The 25770-nt window shown below is 41.0% G+C and overlaps 1 protein-coding gene across 4 annotated transcripts in view; it reads left to right on the forward strand.

Annotated features, from left to right (window-relative positions):
- Positions 1-25770, forward strand: part of LOC139456309 (autism susceptibility gene 2 protein homolog) — a 252368-nt gene that overhangs the window by 213666 nt on the left and 12932 nt on the right. For all 4 annotated transcript variants that reach the window (XM_071237934.1, XM_071237935.1, XM_071237936.1 and 1 more), the window contains 3 exons: positions 11880-11931; positions 20185-20821; positions 21371-21642. In XM_071237934.1, coding sequence (XP_071094035.1) covers positions 11880-11931; positions 20185-20821; positions 21371-21642 — 961 coding nt within the window. The remainder of the gene's footprint in view (positions 1-11879; positions 11932-20184; positions 20822-21370; positions 21643-25770) is intronic.

The following is a 25770-nucleotide window of genomic DNA, read 5'->3' on the forward strand; positions in this document are numbered from 1 at the left end:
ATGGAGGATAGGAAAGTGCCATATGAAACTACAGGTCTCAAAGGGAGACAACTCTGTGTAATGTGTAATTGTTTGAATTGGTGCAGAAAAGTCTTGTGTCTGTAGTTTGGGGGTTGACACATATACACCCTTCCTCTAAGTAGAATCAGTTGATGTCTCCGTAACTTGGTTTCTCAAAATGAACAGGACGAAGCATGGAAATGATCTGACTGAAGTAGGATGGGTTCGCAGCTCTTCGAGAATGGTTTGCTTGGGCCAGGGTTGAATTAACAAGGTTGTAAAATCCAATTCACTGGCAATAGTACAAACTCCTTCCCTTCATGACGCCACCATGTATCAATGTCACCTTATCAGATAGTCTTTCAACCCTCTGCATTAACACATGGTAAGAAAATCTGCCACACGTTGACGATCCTAACAATCTATGACAGTATCCTTCCAAGTATTTTCTGTGAACATATCTTTGTAGCACATAGTACCAGCGGAATCCTCCCCTAATGTCCCTCAACTTAACGAACTGACACACTGATAGAAATATGCCATAGCAGACAATCATGGACATTATCAGGGTAAAAAGTATGTATGGTAACCTTATCTCCGTGCAGTTGTGCAGTAGGCAAGTGCATTACACAGCTGGTGTGTTGGACCCCCTCCCTCGCTCCCCCCTTGACAATGAGGAGTAGGTACTTGAGTCCCTCACTCCAAACCCCTGCCTCTGCCACTCTGGGAGACAAACATGTCCTCTGTGGGATGATTTGCTTGTAATTGAAAGATTGTCAAATGTTTAAATTACACGAAAGCCGCCTGTTCTCAAGATAAACTCTGAAGCAATCTTCTCAATTATCAGAACGGAGTTGGCAGGTCTCGAGCACCCATTAGATAATCTAATGGCATGTTGTTTAGAAGGCTTATCTCCATTAGCTGTGAATTTACAAATTTTGCCCGGATCTCGTTTTTATCCGATTGACTGTGCTTCCTAGATAGCTTGTTTGGAGTAAGTCGGAGCTCTTCTCGAGTAGGTGGCCCTATCTCCCGCCACCGAAGCCTGCCTCTCACCGCTGAGTCTTGTTTTTCCTGATGGTGTATCTCGCAACTTTCTGGGAACAAGTGCGCGAGTTATCCCCTGGAAATGCTTTGTATGTGCAAACAGTGATAGGTGCGAGGTGTAGACATCTCAGCGGGCCGCACAGGCACACAGTGAGAATGTGTTATCTCTTCCTTCTGTCTCTCCGTTAGCAGATCTAATGCCAGCACTGGGCTATTGCCATTTGTCTATCGGTAGATCAAGCCAAGGAAAAAACAAAACCGGGGATCATTTGAAACAACAGTGTTCCCAGGCGACTCTCGAAGCTGCTGGAGGTGAGATTCAATGCCCCTTTATGCATCTGGATTGTTTCGAGGGTCATGTTTGGAGAATCAACAATGTCGGCAAGCGAAATGTTCTCTCCTATGGTAGTTGGGCTGCCTCCAGACTAGGAGACCCAACTCTTCCTCCATGTAATTGCTGCAACAGACCCTCAGCTGATGTGGTTTTCATTCCTCGCAACATTCTTGCCAATTGACTCTAGAGATGAGATCTAATTCAGAGCACTACGACCTCCAGTGAGGCAAGCAGTGATTATAGGAAACACACATGTACAAGCCAGTGCCTCTTACTTCAAGAGGCTTCCAATGCTACACCTCTGCTTCTCATCCCAAATTACTCAAAGGGAACTATAAAAGTCTTCCACTTACACAGCAGAGAGGAGGTCACTGTGTGTGAAAGAAGGAGGCGGTAGGTTATGGGAGGTAGGTAGCATCTTCGCGCCTCTTTCAACAACCAGAATGTGAGGACTCTTGGCTTCGTAACTCTTCTCAATGGCCTCCTTACATTAGAGACTCCGTCATCAGTGTTCGTGCTTGAAGGAGAACCTCTTCTTGCTTAGAGCACCATTTGGCAGCAGTGATGGGATTTGTGTCTATTTCATAAACGTCAATCAGAGTACTATTTTCATCCTTAAAATAGCCCAGGTAAATTATATGTTTGAAAATGGATTTGAGTTTTTCCTCTATGTTATGAAAATAAACAGTAATCTTGCCTGAAATGTGGTTTCCATTTAGTGGATGTTTCACTTTCGTCAGTCGTCTCATTTCATTCTAATGAATCAGTATCACCTGCCTATAATACAATATTGCAATGTTTGGCGTCTACAGTGAACACAGGAAGGTACCGTTAGGTACAATCTGTTCTCCTAACAGTAATAGGCAGGTTTCCAGGCCAATAAGCCTTGCTGTGTAGCGTTTGAATTTGAAACCCCAAATCAGACCTCAAATTCAGGAGTTCAAAGAAACATTTCCAACCAGGTTTATTATGCTTACAATACAGACAGTGTTAGTCCTGTCCAAGTTCAGTTGGTTCATATGTCATTGAGCCCTTTCCAACTCCGACAAACTAAAACAACAAGAATCAAAATGCACCTCCCGACAACAAGGAGAAATAATTAGCCTGCTATCTATTCGCTATGGTAGAAAAGAAACATACAAAAGCTTTCTGAATCCTTTGAGAAAAAAATCTGTGTTTTGCTGAACATGTTTTCCTTAGGTTAATGTTGCTTCCATCTGTTGGTGAGTTTTAAAGCCTTGTTTGTACAGTTTGTTAATCTTGTAATAGGACTCGATCCTGGATGCGTGGAGGGTATTTATCAAGCAGCTTGCCTCCCCTCGTCCCTTTGGCTGTGAACACCTGGAGAAACATCTGTACTGAGCTAGATATGTATCCAGTATTCAATGGCAGAATGGCGTAACTGTCCAAATGCCTTGATTGATGGATGATCGACATGAAGATATGTGCGTTTTACATAAGCTGCGCATTTGGAATTATGATAATATTTCCAGCCGTGCTGTTTAGGATTTGACATTTCTCAAGATTTGTTTAATATTTTGATGCTGATGGTTGGAATTGGTGATGAATTCTTTGAATATATGACTTAAAGATTTTTTGGAAAGGTTGGTAAAGGATGAAATGTGGAAGACATCTGTTTTGAAGGTGATGTGCATATTTATTAAAAATGGTATTTGTTCCCATTCTGTTTTATGCTTCTTGACATGTTAAGGATTTCTAAAAGCAGATGATGTTGTCTTGACAACAGGATTTAAGAATTGAAAAAATTGTAGTTAAATATTTTTTCGGATTTAGCGGCTTAATAAAGAAATTGTTTAATGGAAAGGAAGTGCTGTATTTTTTTGCTAAAGAAACATTAATTCAGTCATAAAGAAGGTAACAAAGAGGCCACTAAGTCCCCATACGAGCGAAAATCTCCACCTATCGCCTCGTCTTAAAAACTGTTGACTAGACTGGATGTGCCAATTGTGAAAAGATTAGAGCCAAAACCTTAAATATGTGTCCAGTGTTTAAAAGTGTCTCATCAAAGGAAAGCATTTTAAGGCAGGGATTTCTCCATGTAACCTTCCAGCATGAACTGTTGGTTGTCGTTGACTTAAGATAAATAAGTGTTAAGTTTGGTGTTTATTGCACATGGAATGGCAGTCCTAGAGCCAACTGCTCCTTGCGCTTATCACAGTGGAGCTCGTTCACTTCATAACGCTATCGACAAGTGCCACTTGATATGAATAAGACTGATGTCGATTTCACTTGCGGTAGCTCTTTCACCAAGCATTAAATCAAAAATGCCATAAATCTTTCGTAGCCAGCCTATTAACAACCCTTGTTTGTATTCTGTACAGCTTTTCAGTTAATAAATTCTGCCATATGTCATTGAAGCACATGTTAGTGTCAGAGAAGATAAAACCTATTTTTGTCTTGTGAAATGTGAAATAAGATAAAATGTGATATATTACATGCTTGGTTATATGAATCATATCACATGAATGTATGCCTGACAAGGCAAGTCAGAAAGTGCTGTGTATGAGGTGGCTTCATTTTACCTTGCAGTGCAAGATTTCTGTATCATGAGAAACTTTGATATGGTATTTTTCTTCTGAAAAGAATGGTCTCAAATGAAAGAAATATTATATTTTATTCTTGTATATTTCAAAGTTCCCATCATTGACTGGAGTCGAAAAAGATAGTTCTCTGCAGTTTTCAGTGGTATACAAATGTAAGTTGACGTAGGATGACTTCACATTATTCATGTATAGTGGAATTAAGCTAGGATTACCAATCATGCTTACCTAGGATAAACAACCAGCAGTGCTTACCCAAGATAAACAACCAACCATGCTTATCTAGGATAAACAACCAGCAGTGCTTACCCAGGATAAACAACTAGCCATGCGTCCTCATGATAAACAACCAGCCATGCTTACCCAGGATAAACAACCAGCCATGCTTACCTAGGATAAACAACCAGCCATGCTTACCCATGATAAACAACTAGCCATGCGTCCTCATGATAAACAACTAGCCATGCTTACCCAGGATAAACAACCAGCCATGCTTACCTAGGATAAACAACCAGCCATGCTTACCCATGATAAACAACCAGCCATGCTTACCCAAGATAAACAACCAGCCATGCTTTCCCAGGATAAACAACCAGCCATGCTTACCCAGGTTAAACAACCAGCCATGCTTACCCAAGATAAACAACCAGCCATGCTTACCCAGGATAAACAACCACCCATGCTTACCCAGGATTAACAACCAGCCATGCTTACCCACTGTTCCCGAATGTAACCAACCAGTCATGATTACTTTTTTTCTTCCTTTTTTTTTAACCAACCAGTCATGCTTTGCTCTTCTGTTTCAACAACCAGTCATGCTTGATACAATAACAAACCAGCCATGCTTACTTGTTTTACCATCCAGTCATGCTTCCCGATGATAACAAACCAGTTGACCTGTTCACGAAATATATATGATACACAAATATTTTGTAAAGTTACACAATTTGTAATGCAGGTGTTGTCATTCAAATTGTGATGAAAGCCATCTTGGTGTGTTTATACGAAGAAATTCACACCTTGGCTGTTGGCTCTGCACTGGGTGGTGGCAGCACTGGCATCCTCGATTACCATAACACCTGAAGGTGTCTGCTAGTCTTGGAGAAACAAACAATGGGGCATCTCATGAACCATTCCCTCCCAAGATATCCACAGAATTAGCTCCAGTTTATCCAGTGATTCTTGATCTTTGAAGGATGTGGAAATGTCTAGGGGAAATCACCTTTTCAAATGGAATTGATATCTCACAGAGCGCTGCTTGTTTTGTTTCACTCACGTTTCACATCAAAGTTCTCGGTCAAAGATTTTGTAATCATTATGGAATTTAGCTTCTGTTTTGGGAAGGTAGTGTTTGCAGGAATTGTTCCTCTGGGCTGTTTGGTTACGGCTGTGTTTCATGTCTATGTTGTAGGTCAGGTTTTGTAATCATTTAGGAATTTTTGCGTTTGTTTTTGGAAGAATCGGTTGAGTAATAGATGCTTGTTTGTTGGTTTGGGTTTGATGTGATGTTTCTTGGTCAAGTCGGGGTATCTGTGGCATTATAGCCACCTTCCATCAGTTGGTGTAACGTGAAGAAGATTATAACCCCCAAAAATGGATGAGGGTTCAGTATGTGGGAGGAAAATGGGGACCAGATTTTGCAGAGTTTTTCATGAAAGGAACTCATGAGACCAAACATTTCTGCGATATTCCTAATACCCCGGAGGCCGCAGCGCACGTGTGCCCATACCGGCACCATCTGTGGGCAGCCCAGATGCATGGTGTTTTGTATATATTGAATTCAAGAGCCAGCCCACAACTAAGATTTGTTCCAGTAACGAAAACAACACTTGCAGTGAACAAATGAAAATCAGCCTGGTGAAAACACAAATCCCTTTGAAAACTGGTGTTAGGGTATCTTTTTCGCCATTTCCGGAAGGTTCCCGAACAGCTCGCCAGGTCAACAGCGCACACGGCAAGATAACAATTCTTTGCCAATTAGAGGCCCCCTGAAGTAGCGAAAGGGGAAAATGATGTGTGTTCCAGACCCTGTGAATTTACACAGCCGCTTCAGAGACCTGCATATGAAAAATTGGGGAAATTAAAGTTTGGGTAAGGAACTCGTGGAAAATATGTTGCCGATTACACCGCATGTCGTGGATAAGGTTTGTTTTGATCTCCCGTCGCAGGTGTGGTTGGTTGTGTGTAATCCAAATGGCATCGAAACAATCTGAGACGGCAAAGTGGTGTAAGAACTTTCAAAAGTCTTTTTCTGTTCTGAACATTTTTTAAACCAGGATCCCTCAAGCAGAAGGAAAGGGTTAGCTGCGAGTCTATTTTTTCCCCTTGTGAGTTATTATTTATGGGTTTAACAGCCCGTATTGAGAAGGTCAGGTGGCTGATTCATAATGACTCTTGTGTATTTCTTGTTGGGGTCTGCCAGGCATTAGGTGGCCGGTGATATTTGACTGGTGCCCTCTCAATGATATCACTGGATTTCAATCTTTCTCTGATCCATTATACTCTCCTTCTGTATGTAATGCCTTTATCTTGAGTTCCCCTTTGTGCCTGGGTATTGAAAATGAGCAACAGATGTTTACTGAGGCTCTGCTTTTTTTGTTAAAAGTATAAAGTTTATGCATGATGCGACTGTATAATGTTGGTTGAATATGACTGCATCTGCTTTGAAATAGCCTGTGTATGGGGTCTGTTTCATGTGCATGTAACGTAAGTCGACACGGACAAAGGCAACAGTAAAGGCTTAGTTTGAGTTGTCTATATGTCTCATTTATCGTCACTTCAAAGAGCATCTTCAGGTTATTTTGAGAATTGATGATTTACCCTCCATGCTCATGACATTTCTGAAATCTGCGTCATGTTTGATGCACACAAAAAATTAGGATGAGTTTCTTTGATACTGGAAATTCTTTGTGGTTAGTTAGATAAGTCAATGCGATTGTGAATATTTTCGAAATATGACTTTTGCTTTGATACTTGTGAAAAAGATTAAACCTTTCTACAAAACCTGCCACTCTGTGATTTATGTTCAAACAAACAAAATTCTTCAAAGGTAATAGCTTTGTATATGTTTTTCAGACTTTAGATGTTTTGAAATTTCACAATGAAAAATTGCATAAAGTTTTAATGCGTTTGTTTGGGTGTATTGCATGAATTCTTTGTGTTACATACTCCCCTTTATTTCAAGGCTAGTTCATGATGCAGGGTTTTGATATAGAATTGCACTGCCTTTATAAACAGGTGCAGGTTTTATTTTGGTTTGGGGCTAGAATGTTGAATAACACGATCTTCAGGGTGTGTAATAATAGAACGGCTTTGGCTATTTCTCCATCAGATACTCTCACCTGTAGATTGGGTTGAAGTTTGTATTGGGATTACCTGAAACCCCAGGTAATTGACGAGATTTGAGCCGACTGTGGTACATTTCACAGGTGTGGATTTCGCCTGGTAGATGTCAGGTGTCGGATGGTGCGCACTGTTGACACTGCTTGTTGAGTTCAGTTCCCTGGGATGTATATTTCATTTCAACTGGCCATGGTGTAAGTGTTGTTTCACACAGCGTCAATTTCAGTGGTATATTGTATCCATCACAGCTGTCATGTCAGTTTCAGACAAGGAGCTATTAACAAGCGGAATCTACACCGTCCCTATTGTCAGATGTTGCAATCTTCTATCAATATTTGGTTGTTCATTATTCGTCCTTTTTTTTTATTTATATATTATTATTATTTTCATTGGACAGTTTCCATAATTGTTTCATTTTATTCCACTGTATATCCTTCCGTTTGCCTGATTATTCATTAACTGTGTAACATAATGGAAGTAATTTACATATAGATAGGGCTGCTATTCCCTGTGGAGATTGTATCAATAATAAATTAATATCTGCTTTTTTTAATCCATGTTTCAAAAATGCTTTGTCTGTTTTAAGAGGAAGTAATTAAATGAGTAATAAATCAACACTATTGTAGGGGTATGTAAAAAGGAATTATGAATTATAAAATAATAAAATTGCCATATTTAGGCTGTTTTTGTAGATTATACATGTAACCAGTTGTGCCACTATTAGTATAATTGAGTCCTTGAACTTGAGTGGCTTGTATTGTTGAAGTGTGTCCTTAGCCAGCTTAGCTAAGTCCTATACTCTTCTCCAGGCTAGGGATGTGTGAATGCTGACATAGGCTAAGGGCAGATCCTGGGTTCTGGTGAAAGCCTACAAGTCATGAGGTTATCAGTAACACTGCCAGCCCTATAGACCCAGAGCTGTTGCTCTGATAAGTTACAATGAGATTCATATCTGCATGGATGACCTTTGAAGATAAGGCTCAAAATATCAGTTAGCTTAGCAGGGGAAAATAGCTGGGAGGGTCAGTAGGTACTAACATAGAGGCACTGTGTTGTTTTGTGGCAAGCCAAGTTTTTCATCTTCTAATCGCCAATTTGTCCCTTGATCTTGTAGCGCCACTGGGGTAATTATCATAACGGATGAAATATACCACCCAGAGGTGTGGGCCTTGGAACAGCGAGACTGGGTCTTATTTGGAAGGGTTTGGTAGCTGTACTTGTTCAACCGCGGACTCAGTCGACACTGCCTGGTCGGTACACACTGTGAATAATGGAAGACGTTTCACGTAGACCTCTATTGCATCTAGGTTGTGGGCCTAGGCCGGGGTATAAATATTCAGTGGTGGCCTATAGTGTTTACGGTGTGAGTCAGGTTTTATTAGGAGATTTTCACTGTGTGCTGGTAACACACTAAAACGAGAGGACTGCGTGCCTCCATGAGCTCGCTATGTAAATTGTCACCACCGAATCATTGAGAAAATAACGCTAGCTCTGTTTTGATACTGTGTCAGCGTGACCCGTGACATTTTGAAAACTTAAGAGGCTATGTGTATTGAGTGAGTTCAAGTGGATCTTGTTGGTGCGTGTCTACATGATGGGGACTTTGAGAGTCGAGCTTTCATACATATATCACGGTAGGTAGTTTTCATGAGTGTAGCGAGGGGTAGCCAGCGTCAAAAGGTTTCTTCATTGCTCAATGTCTTTATTTGAAGATTTAAACTTGAACGGTTCGCCTTCAAAATAGTTTTGGTTTGGCATATGAATCATTATTCAAAAATACATATGATGCAATGTCAATGTCATGGCAGTATCAAGCATTATTCCCAGTGTTGGGAAGGTGTGAAATTTGTGCGCTGAAATATGACTTTTTTATTCAGGTTTTAAAGGTGACCCTCATGCTGATGATATGGTCATTTTTAACCATGCGAAATCAAATTTTACCAAACTGTCACAACGATTTCAATGTTTACTGGGGCGGTCGGGTAGCCTAGTGGTTTTAGATTTCATTGTCATGCCGAAGGCCCGGGTTCGATTCCCAACATGGGTTCAATGTGTGAAGCCCATTTCTGGTGGAATATTGCTAAAAGCAGCGTAAAACCATACTCACTCACTCACTCCATGTTTACTATGCTTCTGTTGAAACTATTAGCCATTATCTGAATTTTAGATTAGTTATGTCGTAACTGGATTATCTTAGGATTTGTGTAAATTGATTTTTGCCTTCAATGTCACTGATTTAGAATTCTTTGTGTGAAAATACTTAATTTTTCAACAAGGAAACTTACTTCAAGCCTTATTTGACAAAATCAGGGTTGCTATCCCTGAGAGAATAATGTAGACCAGAATGTGTTATAGGATGTTCAATAATGTATGTAGTTTGAATCCTTACTCTTACGCAGACTTCATGTTATGTATGATGAAACCAACTACTGTATCATAACAGTTCTAATGGTGTTCCTGGTTGACCCTTTCCAACCCAGTAGAGTTGGTTGGATGAACCCAGTAGAGTTGGTTGGATGAACCCAGTAGAGTTGGTTGGATGAACCCAGTAGAGTTGGTTGGATGAACCCAGTAGAGTTGGTTGGATGAACCCAGTAGAGTTGGTTGGATGAACCCAGTAGAGTTGGTTGGATGAACCCAGTAGAGTTGGTTGGATGAACCCAGTAGAGTTGGTTGGATGAACCCAGTAGAGTTGGTTGGATGAACCCAGTAGAGTTGGTTGGATCCAACTCCGATATAGGAGCGGGAGGGTAGCTTAGTGGTTAAGGCAATTGCTCGTCACGCCAAAGGCCGGGGGGGGTGGTCGGGTAGCCTAGTGGTTAAAGCGTTCGCTCGTCACGCCGAAGACCCGGGTTCGATTCCCGACATGGGTACAATGTGTGAAGCCCATTTGTAGTGTCCCCCGCCGTGATATTGCTGGAATATTGCTAAAAGCGGCGTAAAACCATACTCACTCACTCACTCAAAGGCCTGGGTTTGATTCCCCATATGGGGGTACAATGTGTGAAGCCCATTTCCATTGTCCATCACAGTGATGTTGCTGGAATATTGATAAAAGCAGCGCAAGACCCCATACTTACTGTTATCTGTGTTAGCATAACCAAATGTGACATGAATATTTTTGCAAATAGCGATAGGTCACTTACCACATGCAACAATCTATCACACGCTGTATTGTGTGGTTGCTCAGCGCCATCACATGTACATTCCCACCATAGGGCTTGAACTGTGACCTTCCTGTGTGGTTATCTATATACTGAGCGCTGATCTTTTCACTTGTGTCAAGAGGCATAAAAACAAACGTGGATAACATTTGTACTTTTCCCAAAGCCACTTTTGCCCATGTCACTAATGAAACTAGAGACCTGGTGACCTCCATCATCTGTCCCAATCAGCTGATTGATGTGGGTGATATTGTGGACATTATCACCAATTCCAACCAGGATTGATCAAAATCAAAGCAATTTGGGTTTTTTCGAAAGGAGAGATACACACCACTAAGTGGAGATAATATTCAGCCAGTCAAAGTGGATACTTCTGCTTTCAAAATTCGAATATTTTCTATTATTGATTGTCCATTATTCATTTAGTAAGCATGACAATATCAGTCAATTTCCATACTGGCATCAGTTATCGGCGATACTCTCTGCATCAATTCCTACGAAGACATTACTAGCAAACTTTTTTTTTGTTTCTCTTCGTTCATGTCGATTGCCTCCAACCCTGTCTCTGTCCTTGTCAGCTGACTGTTAACATCAAGCAGTCAATTTAGATTGCTGCAAAGATAGAATTAATGCCTTTCAACATGTATCAGATTCCTTTATTATCTCAACAAAACCATCCTACCCTGAGGGAAACCTTCTCTCAATACATTATCGCTTTTTATCTGTCGTTTTGAGACTTTGTCACCTGGAGAGTAAATTGCCGCAATGGGCAAGGTGTGATCGTTCCCATTTGGAGACTTGTCACAAAATCCGACGACTTTCAGTTTTCATTTGCACAAAAAGCATGCTAACTTTTTTTTGTTATCGCCTGTCAGAAACTACATTTGGATCATAGTATTAGATGTCACTTTGCTGAGTACCCCGAAGAATGTCGAGGTGGTTAGAGGGAGCAAAGGATTTCGGTCCGATGTCGCGTGTTTAGCATTGCTGTTTGCGACATGCAATGTTCCAGAAAGGAAGTTGTCACAAGATGTGATATCGACAATCTTGTTTCACCTAATTGTGTTGATTTCAAGAAAGTGAATCACCTCGCAAATAACATCTGTGTCTGTCAAATGTCTGATTAGGAGGAGGGCTTAACAGAGTTTAATGCAATACTGTGGATGTTCTGAATATAGAACTATTAAGAGGCTGACTGTGTTAAATTGCCATGGTGATGCTGAATGTTGGGACAACTACTTGAAGAGTGACAGCGCGACTTTAGACCTTTTCTGTTTTATTGTCTTTTGTCAATAGTTTGTTCGTGATTCTTCACTGAACAGATAGAAAAAGATATATTGTTCAATAGTTAGACTTTTGAGACAGGGTCTTGTTAAAATGATTGTGATAATTCCAGATTGTTTTGTTCAAAATTGTTTCTTTTATTTACAGGTCTCTGAATCTGGATCTGATCTCTTCACTGCCGTAACAGTCAACCATAATCGTAAGTGTCTGAATATTCTCATCATTGTGTAGGGCATATGCCTGTGTAATGTTGTTTACAGTACATTTCAGTTTGACATGCAAGTCATAGTGGGCATGACATGTCTGACACAGTGTACGAACACTGAACGCTGATCGTGGGAAGGGTTCACTTGTAACACATGACAACATGCAGTAGGTGTGAGAACAGGTCTCTAAATTCCCCCTTTTAACCCCCTCAAAGCTAACCCCCACCCCACGACCCCTCTCTCGCGTTGATTGGTGTTTGTACAACACTATGCCCCGTGTGCCCAGGACATCTTGTAATCAGCTCTGATAAAATGCTATCTATGTCAATCACTAATCTTCAGTCAAGTACCCCCTGTTCCACAGCCATTAATGCAAAACTGAGCCCTCTTCTGCCAAGCATTAATTTGATAGTTGATGTACACAAGCTTTCAACCCACGGCTGACTGGTCACTGAGGTACTGGAGCGTGTAAAGGAATTATATTCGCCTCCCTAGGCCTAAACAAACTCTGAGTCAGGGCGTAGCCAAGCGTGCTGTGTTAATCCCAGATCTTTGCGTTGAGTCCAATATCAAAGGAATAGGCTAATGTGCATAAAAGGCTCCATCCGAGCTCAGGAGAATTCGAACAGCCACAAGAAAACCCTTGGAACAAATCTCCATTCATTTCTAGCATTGATGGCTGCTGTTGAAGAGCAGACCTTACTATCTGACCAGACGTGAATTCTCCCAAGCAACAAAATAAATCAAGGAAATTGCCCGAGGAAGCATTTCTTTCCTTGGTGCCAAGGAAGTTATTTTAGTGAATGTAATCGTTGTGAAGAGCCAGGCTTGTGTCGATGCGGCCATTGTATTGGGTCAAGAGGCCCCTGAGATGAGTTAAATGGAGTGGAGAAAGTGAGAAGCTTGGTTGTCAGACGTGAGCCCTCCCCTTGTTGTTGAAGACAGCTTGTGCTCCAGCAGTGTTTAGGGATAGCCTGATTTGATTGAGAACTATCTGCAGCAATTTTCTAGTGGAGAGGATCCCGATCTGATTAAGATAAGGCCATGGAAAAGGTGGATCGCTGGGCCGGAGGAATGTGATTTTGATTTGATGGAGCCCAGGAAAGAGCTATGCCACGGCTGCCACCAAATGTGTAAATGCGAGACATCACTCCCCTGACCTTTCCGGAGTGGAAAGCTGGCCTCCAACAATTCACGGAGCTTCTCATTATCAGCCTGATAATGGCATCGCAGTGATGATGGGTAAAAATACTTGTCACGGCTGATGAGGATGACTTCACAGATATTGCTGTCTGAGGAATCTAGGGAAAAGTTCATCCATAGAAAAGTGATACCAGGCCTTTTCCTGCTTGTCGAAGCTCATTTTGCATTGACCTTGTTATGCTTGTCTTATCATGCAATTCGTTCTTGTCGGATTAAGGTGGGTGATCTGAGTATTGAAAATGTCACTTTATTTTTGTATCTGATTCATTTCATGCAAAAGGTACTTTATCAACTTGGGGGGGGGGGGGGGGGGAGGGACATGAAAAATTGTTGCCAGAAAATGTTGATGAAGGTGTCAGATGTGACCAAATGCCGGGTCGATTCATTGCTTTTGAAACTGCCATTTCAATTCCTGACATAAGACGAAAATGAGTAGCTGGAAGTTCATCACAATTAGCTCTCCAGGAAATTGCCATGTTATCCCAGATTAATACAAGCCTCATTTAGAGGAGGACTGTTATTTATTGATTTGTCATTCAGTTTCACTTTTTATTGCCACCTCTACTCCAGGCCTCCTCCTTGTTGAGGAGACTTCTGACAATCATCCTGCACCTGGTCCCAGCAGGATTCAACCAGCCGGAATCAGCTGGAAAATTGGTGGTCCCCTGTTGCCCTAGCCATCAAATAATCTCCCCAGGACTCCCAGTTACCATGCTATCAAATAAGATCCCTTCAATGAGCACATTTTCTGGGATAACCCTCCCTTGTCACCTCATAACAAAATTATTCAGTAACCATGAGAAAACGAGAGGTCCCCTAGGTGAAGCCTGCCCAAATTCAAGATGGCTGCCCTTGCCGTCTGCTAATGGACTAATCATGCCTCAACACCTCTGCTAATTGACTCCAGATTTGGCAATTGTTTCAGCAGCTTTACACAGCTCATCAGCAGCCTGGAAAGCCAGTGTGTAATGAGATAATTAGCTAAGTCAATAAACAAGCTGGGGAGATGATTTGCTGCCTCCTCAGGGTGCCTGGATCAGCCCAACAGGGAGAGTCCTGGGCCTCCCTGTCCTGGCCAGCCCGTCCATCATGGGGGTGGTCAATCTGCTGACATCCCTGCTGCCAGATCAGGGTCCCTGCTGTCACTTTCAATAACAAACACCGATTACATGTCCCTGGAACTGTTCCACAGCAAAGTCACAGCAGTGGCGTGTTGCCAAGGAAGGATAGAGGCACATCCCGCACATGCTTGCTTTAATTCAATTCACTCGGTTGCCTTTGTGGTGGACTATTCTATGGCCAGACAACCATTGATGGGATACTCGGGCCAATAGTGGATATAAACCTGAAACGAGGAGAGGCTACAACAATTCTGTCCATAATTGGGAACATGGAAACCATCCTTGGGATTGGAGACGACATAGGAATTTATTTCTTGTATCATCTGATGGATTATTTGTTTGTGTCGCTCATACTCCAAAAGGATTCTTTCTATTATGCATAATTCTAGGTAAGAATTGCTTTTAGCTGATATGATGAAGTGTTATCGAGGTGACATCATTCTTGTTTTTGTAGATATTAGCGGTTTTTAGTTTTAATGAGCAATTGTTACCTTACGTGAAACTCAAGTTTACAGCTATTGGCAACAAGTTTATATTTATTGATATTAATACAATTCACAGAACCTGAGTGGCTCACATTAACGAAAGATTATATTTGTTTTATAGAATATTTGTCTTTGAAATGATTCATTGTTCAGTTGTAATCCCTTGATTGGTAATTAAGAAATCAAAATATCTGTTCACTTTGCCCTGTGAATATATATGTAGTCAAACGCCATTGTGTCGAAGTTGAAGGGACCTACATGAAAACTTCTAGTTATCCAAGGTTCAACACAACCAAAAATGATGAATATAGTTTGACACAACTGTGTTTGACACAACTGTGTTTGACACAACAGTCTTTGACTGTGTTTCTAGTGTTGAAATGGGTATATATTTTGTAATTGTGTTGTCTGATTAATGAATTGCTCTCCCAATATCCGGTCTGGTTTGAGATCTTAAGAAATTGGTCCCACATCAGAGGTAGAATATTTTTATAAAATTCACGTATCCATATTAAGATGATCCAACCCTCCCCAATACAAAGTGGTATGGCACTCTCCCTACATTTATCATTAATTCACTTTGTAGGCATGGCTGCTGGCAATCTTGAATAGCTTTCAAAACCCATTTCATGGCAGCCTGCATTTACAACAAAGGCCAACAAAAAGCTTTGGCTATGTAAATGCATTTTTGCCTCTTAAAAATGCTGCTTCAAATTATTTTGCTCATCAATCTTGGGGAAATAATATTTAAGATCTGCAAAGTTCAAAAGAATCATCAACCATGATGCTTTTACAATCCTGACTTTTTCCAAAGGTCACTGTTTTTACGTGGATTTTGAATATATCATGATCCTTTTGAGTTCGTTTCTCCCCAGGCTTTAATCTTGGCAAAGATTTAATCACCAAGTCTTTGATCTAGCATAAAAAGACATATTGGAATTTAACGTTTCTCTATTCATGTGGAGTTTTTTCGAAACATTTTACTCCACATTGAGCCATTGAATGACTTTGTATAGAATGCTCAAATCAAACTCGCAAGCCGCCAGTATCGCTCAGCATTTGGCAGTTTTCAAATTGTGGAATTTACCTCTCTGGCAAAACAGTCTGAGGCAGAATCTGTGAGATTACGCGACACAAAGTGTTCGCATTGCCGTTACATCAGTGCCTATGTCAGTAAGCTATGACATTCCTCGTGGAGCTGCTTCTTGTTGACATACGCAGCATGGGGATGAGCCAACTCACCACCATCAGAAGCCGCAATCGCTACTGAAATCGAAAGGGATTTCCTCCCGGCATAAGGGACTCGACGTACGGCAGCCCGAAGTGAAACAGTTTTTCGTCTTCTCTTTGAATAAGGAGCCCCACTCATTCGTTTCATCCCGGGGTAATCTCTGAGCTAATTGTAGCAGGATTGAGCTAAACTCGGCGCATTCATTGAAGGATTGAAGAAAGTTTGACAATGCCAAGAACTGGCCCAAGGATTCCTAAGAAGCCCTGTAGAAGATTTCCACAAGACATTGCTGAAATTCGGCAAAGCCTCTCATTGGCTAGTTTGGATTAGAGAAAGAGTTGATTGTCAATATAGAGATTATCACATTCAAGGATGATGGTGATACAGGATTTTTACCCTCTGCTGATAACCTTTGCAATTGAACCAAGTTAAGAGGAAAGCGACTTGACAAATATCCTCAATATGGACATATTTCAGATGTAAACTGACGTGCAATGACGTCGTGGCCTTAAGGATATTGAAGCATCCGTACCACCTTCATCACCATCATGATTTAAATAATTATGACACATGGAATAAATATGATTCGGCTTTAGTGTGGAAAAGTGTGGTTCTTCTGAGACATGGTGGTTGAGCTTGATGATTTGCAGATATGGCAAATAAGTTTCAGCATATGTTTTCTGAGGTTTGTATTTTCAGTTTTTGGACTTGTCAGACAAGTGCGATCCTTTTTGATGATTGAGAGTTAAAAAGTGCCGTGTGTTCGGGATGTTCAGATAAGGACCGGTCAGGTAGCCTAGTGGTTAAAGCGTTCGCTCGAAGACCCGGGTTCGATTCCCGACATGGGTACAATGTGTGAAGCCCATTTCTGGTGTCCCCCGCCGTGATATTGCTGGAATATTGCTAAAAGCGGCGTAAAACCATACTCACTCACTCAATCTTCAGATCAGTGCAGCTTCAGGGTTATTGGAATGGAAACAGAATTTTGTTTTGACATTTCATTTTTGAATGTCCCAGCCTGAAGAGTCTGATAACAGTAGGCGACTGAGCTGTACATTTTCAAAGCAGAAATTTTATATTTGCGACTTAGATATTCTAATGATATTCTCGAAAACACATTTCTCTAATGATGTCCTGCTGGTAAATCTAGCAGCTTTAGTTTGGGTGCAAGTTTCTTGAATAAGGTCATGAAATTTTGTTATATAAGCATTCTGTGTGGCTAAAATAACGTGAAATGTTTTGTACAAGGTCATTGTATGATAGATCAGAAAGATGGATTTGTAGGTTTTTCTGATCTCCCGACAAGTGTATTTCTGTTAGACAGGCAGAAGAAACCTGACAGTAAATATCAGTAAATCCTGTCTTAAAAACAGTCATCTGTAAAACTTGTTTTCTAGATCCAATTTACGGTGTTCAGGAATTCCTTGAAAAAAATCTTTATCGGCTTACATCGCATAAAAAAACAGTGAGTTGACTCCATGTAAGCCCATAGATTGTGTGTCTGTCAATTTGGTACTTGTTTTTCCCCAGACTAACACATGCTTTGTTTTGTAAGTTTCCACAAGGCTCGGTTCACTTCAACAATTACTTGAAAAAGATAGGAATCAAGATTTTTTTCATCCCTTAGATAATTCCTTTGGGATTAAGGAAGAACTGGTGCAATTGAAATGTGAAGCAAATTCCCAAATTCCCATTCCCATGCTAAAGCATGTATCCGGAGTAACTATCACGAGAAGTGACGTCAATATCACCATGCATCAACCTGGCTCATCCAATCCTGAAATTTACGACACACCAGGACAAGTGTTTTCGAAGAACTGCGTAATATGATGCAAAAAACAAAGACGATTATAAGAAAACTAATGGTTATAAAAACGTATTTGGAAAACTAAGATAATTAGCTTTTAAAAAAAATGGAGCCATTTGTTGAAAATGTACACTTTACTTTCTTGAATCCCACATGGGTTACTGCACCAGGAGAAACAAGAAACGCGTCTTCTGTGCTCCCATTTCACCAAGATACAACTGACTTTATCAACACCTTATCTCTGTGAGCATGGTCTTGGTATCAGGGAAAGATATGCCACAACAATATCAAGAACCCGAGCATGTTTTTGGGTGTAGGTGATGGAAGATAGACTTGTTCAGATTCCGCCAGAAGGATGCAGATAACAGACACCAGGATCACAGATAGCCCACAGATAATGTTTAACACTGCAGAATTTCCAACACCCCTGCAACTCGCTGGTCGAAGATACTGAATTTCTGAAGCAGCAGCTCCCCCTAGTGGTGTATTTTTACCCCCTCTGTGATAAATAGCATGTTTTTCGTTCACCTTCACCGCTGTAAATTACCAAGATGTCTTCACAACTTTTTCCCCTTCTTGAAGAGTGATCGGTTGGCATTCTCACCAGTTTGGCATAGTTGGCAGATTACGCCCTTTCCTACCTCGTGTAGTCTTTGTGCAGCTTATGCGTTCTTTATCAAAGTTGTTTTGAATGCTTCGCAACCTATTGGGCCTATTTTTGTTAGGCATGCATTTTGGAAAGTTTTTCCCAACTCTTTATCTCTTTCTTGGATATAAATAAGTCTCAACTTGTAGGGTCTCTCGACAGATTTGTTTTTGTCTTGTTGTAATGTTTTGTCTGTCGTTGTCATTCTGGTTTAAGCGTTTACAGTGTTGCACAGGCGATATGCTATGTTTTTCTGGCTGGTGTTCTCGGCAGCTGTAGGAGGTTGGCAATGAAAGTGGGAGTAAAGACAAACAAATAAGGGATGGTTGGGAGTTGGGTATCGCAAATAAATACTGCCTTTCAAACAAGTTCATTCTCGGAATTATTAAACCTGTGAAAACAATAATAAATACTCCAGCAGACCTTTGGAGACGGAGGCAGCTTTCAAGTTATTTTTGTTTTGAGTGATGGCTGCAGGATTGATAATGGGGTTTCCGTGAAGCTTGTGATGAATTATTCTCAGGGGCGAACAATATGAAGTGTTTGAAAAGGGATGTTTTGTAGCAAGTGCAGGGTTTTTCAGGTTTCTGTATTCAAACATAGCTTTGTTTCTATTTTAAAACATATTGGAATCTTCTTTAAAGATGTGTGTCTATGTAGATGTGCTTATCTCCGATATGTTGATCTAAGACTGAAATGTTTTACAGTGTATCGTATGCTACACACTGCAACACATCATACAGTACAGTGTATCATACAGTGTATCAGACAACACTTGATCACAGTACACATCATACAGTACAGTGTATCATACAGTGTATCAGACAACACTTGATTACAGAGAGTTCCGCCCCAAACATCCTCAATACTGTAAGGGGCAGTCGGGTAGCCTAGTGGTTAAAGCGTTTGCTCATCACGCCGAAGACCCGGGTTCGATTCCTGACATGGGTACAATGTGTGCAGCCCATTTCTGGTGTCCCCTGCCGTGATATTGCTGGAATATTGCTAAAAGCGGCGTAAAACCATACTCACTCACTCACTCACTCACTCAATACTGTATGTTACACTGCCATTGAATAAGAACAAGCAGCTACCCAGAAAACATACTCTAACAGGTTTTTGTGTGTTTGTTTGCTGTCTTATGCCTACTCGGCAATATTCCAGCTCAATCACAATGGTCTGTAAATAATCAAATATGGTGCAGACAATCCATTGTTTGACAGCATTAGCATCAATTGAGTCAATTGGGATACAATGGCATGCATCAACCAAGTCACCAAATCTCACTAAATCCGTTTAGTTCCTCTTACAAGTATAGGTTGCTGGATACCATTAATGATAAAAAAAATCAGCTATTAAACTTTGTGCATTTGCTTACCGAAGTCTATAACATGCTTAGATATAAAGCATATTTTATTCATTGATATTTTACTCTCTATTTGAGTTTATATCATTATAAATTTATTCCTTAACTGATTTACATATCAAATTGCTTATTCGGTTATCAATACTTTGTCTATGTATATTTGCTGAATTAAGATGTGTTGAAGGATGTATTGATTAATTTACTTGGGTCAGTGTTGTAACGTGTATGAGACTTGTATTTGATGATATTTGTATTTGATCCTACTTGTATTTGATCCTTCTTGTATATGATCCTACTTGTATTTGATCCTTCTTGTATTTGACGCTACTTGTGTTTGATCATACCTACCTGTAATATTGTGTTAAACATACTGATTGTTGTTTACAGGTTCATCCAGTGAGCGACTTGCACCGACAATCCCTCTCACACCTCCTCCTCCTCAACAACCAACACCGCCAGCTACTACATGTAACGGCACCGCTGTTGTTACAACAACACCCAGTACTACAATCAGTGTAACAACCGCAACAACAACAACAACAACCTGTAGCACACCAACAACATCACCGGCATTGATTACAACTACCATATGTCGGCCACCCTCTCGGCCTCTGGTGTCTCCGGTTTTAAGCCGCCGACCCACGCCAACACCGCCGCCGCCCCCACGCCAGTCACCCCTTCCCCCACGCCAGTCACCTGTACCCATTCCTAAGCAGAAACTACCCCCACCGCAAGCGGTAGTGTCACGGGAGCCTGTCAAGGTCACTCCTCCACCAGTGAAGACCCCACGGAGAGAAGAGTCAACACCGCATCTACACCCCCATCCACATAGTCATTCTCATCCACACGCCGCTCACCCCCATCAACAGCAACACCAACATCAGCGTGATAGAGAGAGGGAGAGAGAAAAGGAACAACGGGAGAGAGAACAACGGGAGAGAGAACGCGAGAGGGAGAGGGAAATCTCCCATCATAATTTATTCCCAGGGTCATTGCCCTTCTCTAAGCCATCTCTCTGGCCATCGTGAGTATTTTTTATGCGATCCGACTTTTCACAGTGTCATAAGCTTTCAGTTTAAGGCGTCCATTGTCTTGATAGGTGATTCAAGGTGTGTTGTTGATGAGTGTTCCTTCTTTAAATGCCAAGATTGTTTGTTCTAAAGTCATAATTTTTGTCACAATGACACATATTTTATACGATTAAAAAAACTAAATATGACAAGCAACTAATATTCAAGTATGAATAAAAAAGTAGTTACTGATACTTGATAATTAAAACCTATCTCAGTGATTAAAATAACAGTTGACACCTTGTTGTTTGACAGTTTGATGAATCTTCAAAATATTACAGTACCTTCATTTAGAATTAGGGACAATGGCGGTAGCCTAGCGGTTAAAGTTTTCGCTCCTCACACCAAAGACCTGGATTCGTTTTCCTACAGGTATACAATGTGTGAAGCCCATTTCTGGCGTCCCCTCCGTGATATTGTTGGAATACTGCTTAAATATATCACTCACTCATGCAGAATTATGAATTCACAACATATGTAATGATTTTGTGGTTTGTTTTCAGTTCGGTCAGCAACCACCTGTACAGTGGCCATCATCCACTCGCCCACTCCCCCAGCCTCCACTCCCCCAGCCTCCACCCCCTTCATCCCCACGGCCCCTCATTCCCCCCTCACAGTGTCGCCCAGTCCCCCATCCAACATACGACCCCACCCCATCCTTCACACAGCATGTTCGCACCCCCCATACCGCCAGGACCACCGCCGCTAACGTCAACCGCTCTCACCCCAGTCGCAGCTCCAGCCAACCACTTCGCCAACGAGCCTATCATCAGAAGTGAGTAGATCGCAATGAAAGTTGTTTGTTTGTTATATAATGCCACACTCAGCACTTTTCCAACCGACCCGTGGAGATTCAGGGTTAATGATCCCCAGCAACTTCTGCTGGTCGTGAGAGACCACAAAATGTATCGGGTGGTCAGACTCGCTGACTTGGCAAGTCATCGTGCCCGGACGACGGGGATAGTTGTTCACAATAATAAATATCACGGGATTGTCTTGGTCCAGATGGGCGGTCGGGTAGCCTAGTGGTTAATGCGTTCGCTCGTCACGCCGAAGACCCGGGTTTGAATCCCGACATGGGTACAATGCGTGAAGCTCATTTCTGGTGTCCCCTGCCGTGATATTGCTGGAATATTGCTAAAAGCGGTGTAAAACCAAACTCACTCACTCACTCTTGGTCCAGACTCTTATTTGCAGTCCCGAGTCACAGAGCACCAAGTCACTGAGTCTGTCTTCCTGATCCAGTAACTTGCCTCTTTTGACCTGCTTGGGTTGCTGTGGATCAGTTCTGACCCGGACTCCCCATGCGACTCACAATATGAAGTAATGATAATATCAATACTGTGTTGCATCTATACAAATGGATAGAGTTTCGTAATATTTCTATAGCATTGTGGGGGCCCAGTGGCCCAGGTGTCTATGTTGCCAATCCGATGATGGCAGGTCTGATCAAATTTGCCCAGGTAATAATCCCAGGTTTGTGAGAACAATACTCCTGCTTGTAGATGTCCCTAACTGGCATATGTCAAGACCTGGGCGCACTTGCACAAAGAGATCTTAGTGCTAAGATGATCGTAACTCCCATACTTTAACATAGGCTTACAATAGTCGTAGCACTAAGATCGCTTTGTGCAAGTTGGCCCAGCATCACTTTGAGTTGTCCTTCACAATTATACTGACATGTGGTAAAAATGAACCCTGTCACCCTAACGCTGTTTCAGTTGGTAGTGCCATCTAAATGAACTTGATGACATTTGGACACACAATGTTCATGCTCATACAGAAAATTATCACTAGAAGAAGAAAAAAGGTTCTGATTGTGTTTTTGATTTGAAAACATTACATTCAATATCACCTGCAGCATGTGTGAAAGTTTATAACACAAAATCTTAATCTGCTTTTTATGTTGCGCTATTAGATCTTTTTCACGTTTGTTGCGCCTCCTAGATATTTCAAAATGTGCTCGCATGGCCCTGATCCTACTTACAGTGCTACACGGCCCTGTATGCGTGAATAATTCATTCAATTGGAGACCGAGAGCTTTCTATCTTTCAATCCCTCCTCACTTTTGGCAGGTTCGAAAAGTGCTTGGCACACATGCACCGGGAATACACACCCTTGCTCTTGAAACTTTTAAACAAACAGAGCCGGCAAATGTGCCAGCATGCCACCTGAAGACCTGACTATCTGTGGCGCGCACAGCTGGGTAATGTCGCATGTCCACGTCTGTCGGCACCTACAACTTGAGCATATGTTGGCTGAAATTAAACGCAATCTGGTGTTTGTTTCGGGTAATTGGAAGGAGAGCTCATGTCATTCAGTACTTTTATACATATCAAATACATGTTATGTATGAAATTGTTGTACATGTAAGATTTTTTAAGAAAAAGATGGATTTATAGGTCACGCCTATGAAATTGTTTGCATTTTTTAAAAAGTTTTTCGTCAGTTTGTGAAGAAATTCTGTTAATATTTGTTTAATGTTGACAAAGCAGAAAACTAATCATAGAATACCGTATTTACCTCAAAATGGGCTATGCTTATAAGGACAGGGATAATAACTGGGGATGCTTACTTGTGTATATCTCTTCAGTCAAATATGTTGTATATTTTCAACAGACATGATTTTCAGCATTAGAAATTGGCACTAGTCCTGTAGTCCTTTCCATCCTCTAGTCCTTGCCAATCTGCCCAACAGTTAAGGTATCTTAATGACTAGTAGAAATTTGGCTTTTTTAAGGATTTTACTATATGTTTTCATTGTAAGAACCAGTGGACTAAAAATGTTAGTTTATGTGCCTGCTCTTGGTTCAGTGACCTTGAACTTTTATTGGCTGAATATTTAATGTTGACTGGAAGAAAGTGTATGGGAATCAGTGTTTGTGAAGTCGTCAGTGAAGGAATCAAATTAACACTGCTTTTAGCAATATCACGGCATTGGACACCAGAATTGCGCTTCACACATTGTACCCATCTTGGGAATCGAACCCTGACCTACGTCATGGGGAGCGAACGTTTTAACCACTAGGTATACCCACATCCGTTAGTGAAGAAAGATAGTTCAGCTCACATCACTTTGTATCAGTAACGGGGAGTGGAAGAGGTGGGCCAGTTATTACTGGTATGTCCAATACTGTAATCCATTTGTCTGATACTGATCCTCTTCAGCCCTATAAATAATGTAGAGTCGTCAGTATAATTGTATTTCAAGGTGAGAGCTCTCGTCAGTGGTGGTAGGATAATAGTATTTGAGGTTAAGTGCTTGGTAGTGTGTACGAAATAACCAAGCGTGATCTTTTTACAGTCAAGTCTGTTCATCACTCCGTGTTGGTTACTTTTTCAACAAAGCTTTTAAGATCAACTAGAAGTCTGATTAAGTAATTGAATGAACAATGTCTGTGTAAAATACCCCCTGTTGATGATGGTGTGGATAAGAGCAACTCGGGTATTGCATTTGGCAGTACACCATGTCTCGTAACTATGCGCCCCAGGGAATTATGTTAGTACTATTACCAAGCACATTTTCCCCTTATAGTATGCGACTTTGGGTCTAATTTTATACATTTTATTAACTCTGTCCTTATGGACAAGCTTGTTTCAGTAATATGTGTGTAATAATGCTTACCAAATAGGTAAATTGCATTATAACATATTAATCTTGTTTTTGCGATGGCACAGGTGGCACTGTCATCAAAGATGCCACAGTTTGCTGTGCAGAGTTACCTCCCTTAGGCATGCTAGAAAACTAGGATCGTGGGTTTGAATCATGGGCCCCAATTGTTTCTATTCTAACTGAAATACTGTTCAAAACTGTGTTACGCAAACTTACTCCGTTTCCTTGAGGTTTTTGTGGCTGTCGAATGTATTGACATATTTTTGTTGCTTTTTCGTTATCACAACACAGTTAAAAGTATTATGAATAAACAAAATTCATGCAGTGTAGTTTTTGCAACTTTTTCCGTTGCAAAAATGTTTGGAAAAATATTTTTCTGTTCAAATATGTCTATAGTTTGCAGAGGTCAGATTTACATAACTAGATCATTAGGATTTGTTGTCACAATTATTTTAGTAAACAATGCAGATACATTGCATACACCATGGGATAATGATCTTACACCATGACCTGAAAAAAGTATTGTTCCGAGAAATTTTGAAAGCTTCATGGTCTCGAGATGTCAGAACAAACACTGGAAAGTCGGTGAGATGACGAAGGAAAATAGCAACTGCTAACGATATCTATTCAACAGGTTAAAGAAATAAACAGCAGTAAAGAAAGTGTTTTGCCAGAATTCCTGTATTTCTGTGTTAAGTTACAAATGTTTTGGAAGAGAAAAAATATTGTGTTTTTAAGCATTAGAGACATTCCCAGTTCATCAGGAAAGTTGTTTTGAGTGGATAGATCAGCTTGGATAGATCAGCTGGAAATTTTCGTTGGCATTTTCCTTGTTTGAGGCAGATTTTCTCTATTGACCCTCAGGGCTTGATTTTGCTTTATAAAACATTCACAAGTGCAACCTATTCTTGAAAAATGCAACCTAATATTTATGTGTGCATGCACCAAATGCATGTCAAAAATATGAAATTTGTGTCCGACTGTCCTTTTCTTGTCCACACAAAATCGATCTTTGAGTGATTTAGTTAGTTTGGTTTAACGCCGCTTTTAACAGTATTCCAGTTATATCGCGGCGTGTCAGCTTAATGTCGGAGGAAAGCCTGAAGTGATACAGGTCTCAGATGTTTACCACTTCGGTGAAACCCACGAGTACGGGTATGGTGCTGACAAACCTAGAAACATAATCGGGGCGAACCGGGATTCGAACCCACAATCATAGTTTTCTAGCTTGCCCAAGGGACGCAACTCTGCACAGCGAAACGCGGCGCCTTAGATGACTGGGCTACCCGT

The sequence above is a fragment of the Haliotis cracherodii genome, unplaced genomic scaffold, assembly GCF_022045235.1.
Source record: "Haliotis cracherodii isolate W230 unplaced genomic scaffold, xgHalCrac1.p SCAF_11, whole genome shotgun sequence".
In the NCBI taxonomy this organism is placed as follows: Eukaryota; Metazoa; Mollusca; class Gastropoda; order Lepetellida; family Haliotidae; genus Haliotis; species Haliotis cracherodii.